Here is a 12654-nt window from a genome sequence, read left to right on the forward strand (position 1 = left end):
TTGCCAGCACATGGCCAGTTTTATGGCACACCTTCATAAAAGCAATGGCATAAAAAAATCAGGTCTTTGGTGTAAGGATTTCAGATCCTATTCAGGTTTATATAACAGATGGCCAGCACACCACACACCCCACTGATGTGAATGGAAACATTAGCACTATAGAGTTTCAGCCATGTCTCACCCGGAGATTTATTTGCAACTATTTGGTAAATAGTTTTTATCTCAATGGAAACTGTGCTAAATTCATGAAAAGAAAAAAAAGACAGCAAAATAAAAATTGCTCTCTCCCCTGATACTCACCTTTGTCCTAAATTAATCTTAAAATCCCATTCCAGAATTATTCTTGTGGACTACTAGTGTCAGCAGTTATGAAAAGAGACTTAAACAAGTATGACTAAAAAGATTTTTAGTGCAATTCAGATTCCTGAATCTCAAACCCCAAACACTGCATGCTATTTTCTAAACCTCTCAAACCCTTTCTTAGCACATGTGGAGTCTACAATGTCTCTTAACAATAGATTCCTTTGTATTTTTCCAGTATGAAGGAAGCATCTGGATGAAATGTGAGTAACAGAAAGGCACACAGGTGTAATGCTAAGTTTGGATCCCATGAGGAGCTCTACTCTTTTAGAAACTGTCTTAATGAAGTGAGAATTAAAATTAGTAAACAAGTGTAAATTCAGGAAGGAGGCTCAGGAGAATGGAATTATTAATGTCTTTAAATTAAGACATCCTAAGATGCCTCCTAAGACGTCCCTATTCCAAAGAACTCTACACAATCTTTTAAAAAAAATACAAAAAGATAAGCGTGTCAGTAATACATGGAAGATGAAGTTCAACTCAGTAAGGAAAAAAAGCTTTGAAACCAAAACTAAGCATTTAGACCCCACGCTCACCTCTTTTGGAGCCCATACTAGTGCCCAGTCTGGTTATAAAACAACCTTTGCAAGGTAGCTGTCATGGCTTCCTGACAGGCTCGGCTCCTTTGCATAAAAGATGATCATGAATAATGGTAAAATAAAGACAACCATCCAGTACAGATATTAGCTTTTAAAGACTTTGAAGGAGACAAAAAAATTCCCATAACACGTAACAGTGTTAAGCAAGAAAGAAGTGAGTCAATGAACAGCAAAAATGGTACATTATCAGAGAACAAAAGCAGAGGACAGTTGATTTAAAACCATAAAGTAATACATTTTGATGTAACTTTTGAGAAGATAAACTGATCTTTTTTATTATTCAACTTAGAGAGAAGCAAAGGGTTACACTCAAGTTCCCCCTCCCAGCTATATCCAGTGAAAAATGTTTTTGATTTTCTTTTGTTTAACCTTACATTTTTATGCCCAGCCAGCTGAGACAGGGGAAAAAAGTTTTCATGTAAACAGTACAGAGTTGGAAAAAAAAATTGCTTCATGAAGAAACATGAAATCCACAATCTTCATGCTGAAAGAATGGAAACTAATGGAGTTCAATTATAGAAAGAGAAATTATGCAATTGTTTTGTTTTCTAGTTTGGATACTGCACTAAACCAGCACATCAGATTCAAATTTATTTATAAAATGTTTCATCTGAAAAGGAACAGTAAAAAATGTATGCAAACCTGCTTACAAACTCATTCACAATTCTACATCCCGCCCTGTTTTGTTAGACACTTGACTTGAGAGAGGCCCTACAAAGGGAAGTGATTTTTTTTGTTGCTGTCCATTTATGCAATTCACGATTTACATAGCTTGGAGAAGAGGTAAGTTCAAATGACACAAGCAATAAAATCTGGTGTATTATCAGGGTCTTGTGTTGGTTTTCTTCTTTGAGGGATAGAGGGACAAATGGGAGAGTTTGCAATGAAATGGAGCTGACAGACTGACTCGCAAGCTTGAAGCACTTTGTTTTATTAAGATCCCCTAACTAAGCTGCAGCATTGGATGCTTATATACTCATTTGATTTGTGCAACAAGACAATTCAGAAAGACAAATATAGTTTCCTACATGGTATTTTACAATAAACTTATATCTAACCTCCACTAGTTCCTAACTGCTTCCAAAGTTGAGCCATAATTCACTCTAGGCTCACTCAGCCTTTGACATCATTCAGAAAAGCCTGATGATATAAAAAGTGAAATATCAGATTTGTGGTATTGGAAGTTATTACTGTCATTTCTGTATCCTTATTGAGGTTAACATAGAAAGCTACATGTACAGTGATGCAATGTGAAGGTTTCCTTTTGCCTCTTCTAAAGTTACACACAGGTAAAATTTTCTACTCAACTATAGAATAAAAACTGAAATGCTACCAACCTAAAGGAGGTTCTTATTTCTTACACCTAATTAAGGGCACAGCAAAATAACCACTTCACTTTAAATTATTCAGTTGCATTTTAAAAGCTCTCCAGGTATTTTTAACTGTTTCTTGGTGGAGACAGAAACCTCAGTTATTTTGTTTCTACTCTTCCCCATTTCACTCATATTGTTTTCCTTTCCATGTGTGTACACCATTTTTAGGCAGAACTATTTACCAGCAACCAAGGGCATTTCAAAACTAGAACTTTTATCAAGCCCACAGTTTCCTCCAGGAACATCAGCTGAAGCATCAGGCTGGCAGATGACATGTCAGAATTTGTAATATCTCTCTTCCCCCATCGCTGCCAAACAAGAAATAAAACTAGGCTATGGATATGTGGATATGCATTTTTAAAGAGTGGAAAAATGTATCAGAAAATTAGGTAGTTCTTTTAAAAAAACACACCAGGTATGTTTCAGTACTATTAGCTGTTCATAAGCATATTTTCCTAATACTTGTCTTAGGGGAAATGCTGCTGGGGCTCAGGCTGTTGGCAGGGAGCCGGTAGCTTGCTTTGGATATTCTACTAATTCCCCACTTCATGCTTCAAATCTAGCCCATCATGTGTGCACAAAGTTACCCATAAGCAACTCCAGGCAGCTATATTTACTGTCTTCACAACACCCACTACAAACCAAATTCCTCCTTGAAGCATTTTTCGTATATACACACTAAAGCCCTGAGTTTGTTACTAAAAAAAAGACACTGTTTAAAGGAACCCATTAGGATGTATGAACCCCATATGCTTACACTAAGGTTAGATGGACAATGTTGATCCAAAATGAGCAAGCAACACCAACTGCAAGAATTTTGTTAAAGCCTGTTATTTATGTTTCCAAAATAAATTCTCTGAACAGTGTGTATTTTTAATATATATTTATTACATCACTTACAATAATCTACATTAATGTTAAATCTAGCAAAATAACAAATTGCAACCAGGATGACATGGTCAAATATGAAACACAAGTACAATACAGTATGATGAAACAATGGCACAAAAATGAAGGTGATTTTTGTCAGCTGATTATAGGAAATAAAACATTCATCGGTATTTATTTTGCAAGTTTCACATGTTTTGTTGATAAATCAACAGCTTTCTTTTTGGTTTCCTGCATCACATGAATACAAAAATGGTATATTTTTAAAAGCAAATATCCAAGCACTTTTCATTAAAAAAAATAATTGTATGCATAACTTTGTAAAATCTTTAACTTATGTTGTAAATGTGCCCATATTTACAATATCATAGTGCAACTAAGAAAACGAAGAGGCCTTAACACAAACATTGTTAGCTCTTCTTTCACTAGAGCCCAAATTCCAAAACACTGTATTGCAGGGCAAACCACAACCTAATTATCCATATAACACCAGACAACAAGGACACGCTGAATATAGTACAGCCTTCTTCACACTTCACTGCTGAGGGTTAATTGAAGCGGACTGGAGGATAACCACCATGCGCAACCAGGGGCACAGAACCGCGCAGGAGCGCGAGTGCGCGGCGTGTGCGCGCTCAGCCCTGCGCGGACACAGCTCCGGTGTCACCTACAGACCCACTGCCTGCCTGGGGGCACCTGCCAGCTGGAGACAGGCCAGCTGAGCCGGCCAAAATTGTCATGGCAGCAAGCACAGCTCAGAGCAGCCCCAGCTCTGCTCAGCAGACCCCGGTTTCTGGATGGAAGGGCTTTCCTGGGGGAAGCACACTCATTTCCAAAGAGGGGGACAACCACTTGCTTGCTTTGCTCTCCATGTAAAGGTATTGCTGTCTGTGCTTCGTAAAGTTACTTTTCATCACTCATAGTTACAAGCTCTTGTCACTAGCAGATAGAGCTGAAAGTGAAGATTAAATAAAAACCGATCTCATATTTGGTTGCACACCATTATCTGGATATAAAAAAAAGCACAGACAACATTAATCTATGCATTCATCAAGTGATGAAGTAATTTAGCACCATAAAAATTTTCTGTCTGTTAATTTCTCTACATTTTTGACAGAAACAGTAAACGTTGATTGATCAGAGGTTCTTATATTATTGTTAATTCATTTTACATTCAGAGTACAGTTTTTGTAACGTATGCCCTATATAAAGTTCACATAGCAGTGTGAATTATGAAACTGCAGAAGAAAACATAATTATTTATCTCAATTTTTATTCCATACAATCGCAATCCAGTTGTTCTTCTAGGGCACTTTGTAGGAATTTTATATATCCTTTCTTGTAATATACATTTATAGCCACAATATTAATACCTCAGAATTTTTATCTTTCAGCCAAATATGCCCTGTGAAAATGAATTGAAGAGAAAAATAACCACATATAATGTGCTGTCTCTGAATTATTTTACAAATTGGGAAGCAATTTTCACATTGCATAATGAATGCTAAAGATTTTATGATTTCAACAAAAGAACTTCTAATTTTGCATGACTTAATGTACTTCAGAACAGCACCACTGAAGAGGAGGCATAAGACTGAACATGTTAAAAGAATACCATTTCCAGTATTCAAATTTCAAATTTCAGTTAAGGATTAATGTTTTGTCTGTGTGTGTGTATTTGTGCGCAAGGTTCTATCCTTCCCACCTTGGAGTCAGTGGTGGGCTTGCCACTAAATTCTGGTTTTCAGTTTGAAATTAGCCCTTGTTCATAGATGTGATCTCTTAAAACTTTACAGAATCCCTTGGGGTAGCTGCTCAGCATGTAATGGTTGGTGCAGCTCCACCAACTTTAACAGAGCTGTAGTGAATCCCACCAGACGAGCATCCTCCTGTTAAAACATTTTCCCCATTTATTTGTTTGAAGTCACAAATGTGACGTAACAGCGCATGGGTTCCAAAGCCATTAATCTATGTACGTGTGCATGTGCGTGTAAATATAAACATACGCATTCTGTGCTTCACATGTGAACTGCTTGTTGCACAACAGAAGAAAAGAGATTTAAAAAACAAAATGAAACGAAGTTGCAGAAAGCATTAGGGAAATAATCACAAGTATTCGTAAAGCTCAAAGGGAAGCAAAGCTTTCACAATCTATACAAGACTCTTTAGCTACATCATAATCACCTTAGAGTAGGCACAAATAATGCAGCATACAGAGAATTTTCAGAGGTTTAAACACTATAAAGTTGCTTAAGCTATTCTATTATTTAATGCAGTTGATGAAATCTAGGAACAAACTAAAACCTGTGCTGTTGCAAGCAGAATTACAGCATCAAGGAACACAATTTCAGTTCCACCCATAAACTGAAAACTTCTGGTCTTGCTCAAAAGAAACATTTCATTTCTGCTCATGTATAATGGGAATTACATTCCACACAAAAAAGGACCTCAAAGTCTATAAACAGTGTACCTTTTCAATCTCTAAGGGACTTTCATTCCTAAAATGAAATATTAATGATACGTCTTGCCCCTGAATAGCCCCTTAATACAAGTCATATGTTGAAATGATTAAATGTTATGGACTAGCATAATCTTTTTTAAAACAGTCTTGATGGAGAACTCACTATGATAACAATTACTGATATAAGGTCCATTTTTCTTTTCCACAGCTAAGCAAAGCTGTGGGATTCAGGTTTGCTGGCAATCTGTACTCCCTGTGCAGAACAGTCTTAATAACTGCCTAAAGCAGCAGTAGCCTATATGGGAGAAGGGAGGGAAAACAAAATACCTGGAATTTATTTTCTTTACAGGAAAAAACAATTTTTAAAATTTTTAAAATGTCAGTAAGTATTTTGCTCAAGTTGCCTGAATTTTTGGAAAGAGATTCCAATGCACCTTTATATAATATGCATTTCTCAGGACCAAGTAATACATTTTGCAAAGACATTCCCTCATAACAACCAAAAATGCAGGTAACTTCACAGCTGTGAACTTTTTCAGTAGAACAGGGCAGCCTATGCATTATGGTATGGGGTGAGGGATGGACTGTTCTTATGGCTGGGAACAGTTTTAGATTGAAATCTGAGGCAGGAATGGCAAAACATGCATTTCAAAAGGCAATGACCTGACTGCTTCAGCAAACCTGCCAGACCAATGACTTTCCCTCCAGGTGATACTGGAACCACATATTGGAAACAGAGAAGGTAAGTTTTGTATTCTGCTGCCCTTTTATTTCTTTTTGCAAATATCCTCTGTAAAGAAAATTATGTTGATACAGTAAAGCCATAACATCACATGCCAACAATTTCCATTTGCTGAGTTTTATATGGACAAATTGGTCTAAAGGAATTATTTCACTACATTTAGAAGTTGGCATGTGGCAGCTGAACCTTTTCTTCAATTAAGTAAATTTTCCTGATTTCAAAATATATTAAATCATCACTAAATAGCTCAAAAATATACCCTCTATAGATTTTTGCTGAGAATCAGAAACATGCTGATTTCTAATTCTTAAATTATTAGTATTTGAGAAAAAGGAAAGGTATAAGTCTGCAAAAGTGTGTGATCACTACACTATGGATTTTAATACAATGTAAGATGAGAAATATTGCTATTATGTAAATTAGGTAGACTAAGATTCTCACAATAAAGCAGCAGAAAACAAACGAAAATTAGTGGATATTTGTTAAGCAACTGGTTCTAATGCATGACCTACTTAAACACTAAAGGAGTTTTGCATATTCATGCTGTATAAAAAGAGCACCTCTAGATACTGCGAAAACAGAAAAATTAGGTCAATAGGAGGATTTACAGTATCACCATTCCTGTTGGCCTTCTTTTTAAAATGCACAAAATGTCTTCTCATAGGGAATAGAAAATGATGTTCCTATTCTTAACATAAGTGAATATAATCAACTACTTTCTCAGGCAAAACACATTTTTCCAAAAGATTTCATCATATGTATGTCAGATGACGCTGCTAGACAGCAGGCCCTCGTATTTGCTCGGTCAGAAATCTGTCCCCGTTTACTTGCAACACACGGATGATCAGCATTAATAGCTCTTGCCAGGTAAAACATTCATACTGCCTGTGAGCACCCTTCTGTTTACAGTCATCAGATGGCAATGCAGTGAAGAGAATTTGAACACTGCTTTGAAAGAATTACTTTTGTCCTGTGACCACACAGGATTTTTTCACTTTCCTTTCATTTGGATAAAAAGATTAAACTTAGGGTGTTTCAAATGTGCGTGTTGGTATCAGACAGCGTGGTGCAAGCAGTTTAATATGGCAGGTTTTTTCTTCTCTGCATTTTACCTATTCGTTGGTAAAAGCAAAGTACCCATTAACTGTTCATATCAAAATGAATAAAGATAGATATGGTAAAAACAGAACATATAATCAGTACCTTCGATGATAAAAATAGTGCTATTCATAAATGTGCCCGCTATGGATTTGTGCGTTATATTCACCTTATCCAATCTTCGTGCCTTTAAATATGCACAATGCTGTTCTGGATTTGATGGACATATTCAATGGCTCATTCATTACAAATTCTTGCATTAAAATGCAGTGATAAAGCCAAAAAATACCCCCACACACTAGAATTAATTTGGCCCCATGTTGTTAATATTAAATATGCAAAACTCTTTTGTGCAATTCACTATTACTGTAAATTAGCAGCTATTTTCTTTAAAAATGTTAAACCTTCATCAAATCACAAACCATAAACATTGTTCCATTTTCTCTTTTACACTGAGTCTCCTACTGAATCCATATCATCCGAAGAGAGTGGGCGATACAGGTCCTGTAAGATGAAGTGCAGTATAGATTTGTTTATTCTGTTTGATTTGTTGCACTGCAACTGTCTTATATTCTTTTTGTTACTGTGGACCAGAAGACATTGTTTAACACAAAATACACATGTTCTATATGCTCATATTGTTGTCTTAATGTCATATTATTATTTTTAATCAAAAAGATAGATGGTTAGTAAATAAAGCTGAAGTTTCAATATACAATATATTCTCAGAGGCAATTATTTTTTTTCTTTGAGTCATTCCTATTAAACACTATTCAAACAGTATTTGTCTGTTCTGGAGAATCTCTTAATGGTTTGGAAACCTGGAAACATTAATTTAATCTCAAAGGGAATGTATTTCCATTTTGGCCACTTTGTAGGGGCAGAGTAAGTGCTTACCGTACATAAGGTAATAAAGACTTGCCACCCACTGGTGATATAGCATGGATCCAGCAACATTTGACCCCTGGGCTGCTGACATTGAATATGGCTGTTGCCTATGTTGTACTGACAGTGGTGTTCCCTTCCCACAGCTCCTCTGTGCTCGTGTGTGTGTGTATAAAAAGACAGCATGTTTTACACTTTGTCCCCCCATCATTGTCTCTTTCTGTCGGTAGCCAAGCAACCAGTTCATGACAGCACAGGGAGAGTCTGAGTGGATCTGTACATTTCTTTCTTTCAACACACTCTGATCCTCTGACAGATCAGACAATCCTCAAGTGCCAGAGGTGCTGTGGGATGATACATGGCCCTCTCCCACCTACGCAGCACAACAACCCTCGTCAAGACAAACAATCGCACGGAATGAAAGCTCAAAAAAGAGAAGTGGTAGAGGACAGGGCACTGTCTTTTTTAAGGTGATTTAAGCATAACTGATGGTTCAGAGGGGTTTCTGACTGGGAAGGCGCCCAGCACATCTCATAGCCATTTTCTGATATATTTAAGGTGTTTTGGGGGATTCTTTTCATATAGAACATATGAACAAATTGCAACAAAAAATCCCTGTAAGACAAAGTACAAGAAAAACATGAGAATGGGAAAGCTGATGGAGCCAGCTTTTGGGTTGATGTTGAATGGACCAGTTTTGGCTTTTTTTTAATTACAGTAAGATAACCCAGACAAGAAATGAAAAAATCTGAAAGCCATACTACAAAAAAGGACCAGTTAAAATGAATGCTTCACAAATGCTGAATTGTGATCTCAATAAACAATGCAAATTCACATTTTACTTGTAGTCATGATGTGAAAAGGATTTAAGCACCTTAAAGGGGGATTGATTCCCTAGAATGCTTATTCTGTGTGTATTCTGCGAATGGGCATCTATACACACATTAGAAGACATTAGACTGGCAGAGTGAAAAGAGATCTTAGATACATTTCTGTTATGTTGCAAACAATCTAGACAAGAGAACAATTTTAAACAGACATCTTATTCTGCATACTAACTAGTTAGTTGATTATTAAAATGTCTTTTGAGAATATACAGTTTGGCAATTTCTAATACATACTACAGGAAAAAAAAATCTTTTGATTTGCTAGAGAGGGTAACACCCCAAAATTTTGAATAGTATCTCCCAGGTGACTGCTCTTGCTTCTGAATATTAAAAAAAAAAAATAAATTATGCATTTGGAACTAACAAATAAGGTATTTCTGAATTTTAATATTTAGAGAATATTTTTGCTTTTTTTTTTATAAATGTATGATTGCTTTAAAGCAAAATCATTCACCAGATTTCAGTGCTATTTTCTCTGCTATTTCACCTGTTTTAAATACTTGAAAGTCCTAAAAAATTTTCCTTTCTGAAAGAATTTTTCTTACCTATAATTAGCCAGAGAGCTGTGTGTCTTGAAATTATGAGGAGAATCTATTTATTATTTTGCATAGATTTATAACAAAAATTGCTGAATGAATCAGACTTCTTGGGTACAAACAACTCAAAAAATCCTTATATACATAGAATTCAGCCTGTCTAATCAATCAGTCAAGACGTACCTTAAAACTCTCTTTTTTATTCTGTAGGTTGCAATCTCTAAGAACATAGAAAAAAAATACTTAAGTTTTTTTCTGAGTCTGCATAGTTAACTGCACTCTGTTCCAGTAGTAACTATATCTGTGGATAACACAGTAACTCTAGTTCAATCTGCTATTTCACACCTGAATTTCAAATGTATTCATCCTCTGGGGAAAAACTCCAAAACTTAATTACGTTCATAGCAATTTAAAAACTAGAATCTTAATTTCCTATTTAAGAATAAAGAAATAATTAAACTGCATGAAAGAGTAACTATAGCACACAGCCTGCTAGTTAAAATATTCAGAAGCTGAAAATTGGTTGACAGTTAGCTAAGATAGCTGATAAATTGTTCCTAGCTTACTTTCAACTTCGTGAATTACACCCATGAAAGTAATCTTTCAAATCTTACTTTCTTCAAATATAGACTGAGTTTCGCAGAAGATTATAAAAATATAACTTTCACTGACTTCTGAATTTCTGGGAACAACTCAGCCAACATACGTATGCAAATAAGAAAGGATACATTTTATCTTTTTTATATTCTGGCTTTTGAGGGCACAAAATTTTACCTATAGGGTTACAAGAATACTGTTTTCCTGAGTATGTACCACAAGACAGTAAGTATGTAACAGTATGTAAGGCCACATTTTTGGCCTTATTCACATCAATCAAAAGCCTTCCTTAAAAGGCCAGAATTCATTTTTTAAAAAGATGAGTGATGAAATGTCAGTAAGTAAAATGATTAATCCCTATATTAAGCTGCCTAATCCACTCCACAGGTCTTTACTATTCCCAGGAAGAAATCCCTGCCTTTGTGGAAGAACCTTGCTTTGGTGCCTCTGGATTCAAAAGCCTGACCTCCTCTCAGCTGTACTTCAGAGGAAAAACACTGGCAGCCTGCCTAGAAGCCCTGGGCATTGTGATGTCCCAAGCCTACAACTCCCTCCCAGCCCTGGATGGGGATGCTGAGGAGCTGATTGATTAGTTAAGGCAAGGTGAACCAGGCTAGGCTGGAGGAAATGTTCCTATCACCTTCCAGACCCAGTACCCACCACTGGCACCCCATGTACCTGATGGCATGAGAGAAGAGGAACTCCTGTAACTCTAACTGCACAGGGAGAGGCACAAAACACCACAAATTACAGAGCTGAGCTGGTGTCCCCAGGACCCAGCATCTTATCTCAGTTCTACAGCAGCAGCCCCCTCAAACTGCAGGTAAAGAGAAAAAAGACAGAGCAGTCAGAAAACCAGCCACCACCCTCAGCTCCAGACCATGGCTACAGCAGCCAACTCTCTTCCTTCAGGGCAGGGAGACCTCATCTCTCAACACAGGGGACAAGATGGGAACTTAAATCCATCTCTTCTCCCTTGTATGTCTATCACAAGATACCAGCACTTCAGCAACCTCCTAGGGAATAAACCTCACCCTGCTCAGGCTTCTCAGCACTGTAGCTGAATCTTTGGCTTTAAAATGCTTTGGGTTTAAATTTGGTTCATGACAATAGGGGACATAATATAACCTCTCTAAATCAAATTTAAATAAAAAGACACAAAAATCTGTACACAAAAAACTAAACAGAACACCATTTACATTGCTCACAAGGAAATTATGATTTTCAAGCACTGCTTAATGCCTTATTTACTCATTGGAATGCACATTACAACCTTTAATGACACAATCATATGTTTTTACACTGAACTTCTAACTCATTCACTTCACAAGCTAAACATGAAAGCAGATGAAATAAATTCTCAGACTGAGTGTTAGTTTTCCATCCCTGAACTTCTTAGTTGATTTTGTAATCTAAATAATGTTATTGCAATGCATTTTACATGATTGCAATCTATTTTTACATGAATATACTCCATGTTTCATCAGGTAAAAAAAAAAAATCTGTCTAAAATAAAGCCAGACAAGCATGAAAGGTCCCCTACCGAGGTCAAGAGGACTGAATACGAATATTGGAGAAGAGAATTCAACTCCCTAACAATCTTAGTCTTATCTCTCCTGTAGTACACTTCAATATTTATTTTCTCTCCAGTTAGCAGTCTGATTTTGTTACCGCTACATAGTACTTTGCATCCATAACACTGCCACTCGGTGATCCTATTACACTTACACATAAAAAGAAGCCCATCTGCTCTCCTCTTCACATTTGAAAGTCAGAAATCTTGTGCCTAGAAACCTCTTGTGTCTAATGGTGCTGATCACATGGCTCCCACTCACCCATCCACAAACGTTAGCAGAAAAACATTCCTTCACTGTGGGGAGCAAAGCTTCAGTGGTGAGAAAGAAAGTTTAGGAAAGTTACCAATGAAAAGAGACAGCCTTACAGCAAATGCAAATCCAATGTAAACTGGTATCATCCATCTAAACAGACGCCCTCACATCACCAATGTATAATTCATTTGGAAGACTCTTTGTTCCCTCTCCAGTGACTTATTAATGATTCATTAATAAGCCTTGAGAGCAAGAACAAACAGGTGGGGAAGACATTGCATTCAAGAAGATTTTAGCACCAGCTTACCCCACTGGAACTTACATCTTTCCTATCTGTGTACTGGATGATGAAAACCATGACACTACCCTGAGGCTCCAAGCTGCTGCTCCCTGGCTGTC

General features: G+C 36.7%; 1 protein-coding gene across 4 annotated transcripts in view; it reads right to left on the bottom strand.

Moving 5' to 3' along the window:
- DCLK1 (doublecortin like kinase 1) overlaps positions 1 to 12654 on the bottom strand; it is a 227091-nt gene that overhangs the window by 47235 nt on the left and 167202 nt on the right. Inside the window, exon 7 of one of the 4 annotated variants that reach the window (XM_059838869.1) lies at positions 7960 to 8025. The exons of the other annotated variants lie outside the window; for them this stretch is intronic. Coding sequence (XP_059694852.1) covers positions 7969 to 8025 — 57 coding nt within the window. The 3' untranslated portion in view covers positions 7960 to 7968. Of the gene's footprint in view, positions 1 to 7959; positions 8026 to 12654 lie in introns of those variants that run through there. 4 annotated transcript variants of the gene reach the window in all.

This window comes from Haemorhous mexicanus, chromosome 2 (assembly GCF_027477595.1).
Source record: "Haemorhous mexicanus isolate bHaeMex1 chromosome 2, bHaeMex1.pri, whole genome shotgun sequence".
Classification (NCBI taxonomy): Eukaryota; Metazoa; Chordata; class Aves; order Passeriformes; family Fringillidae; genus Haemorhous; species Haemorhous mexicanus.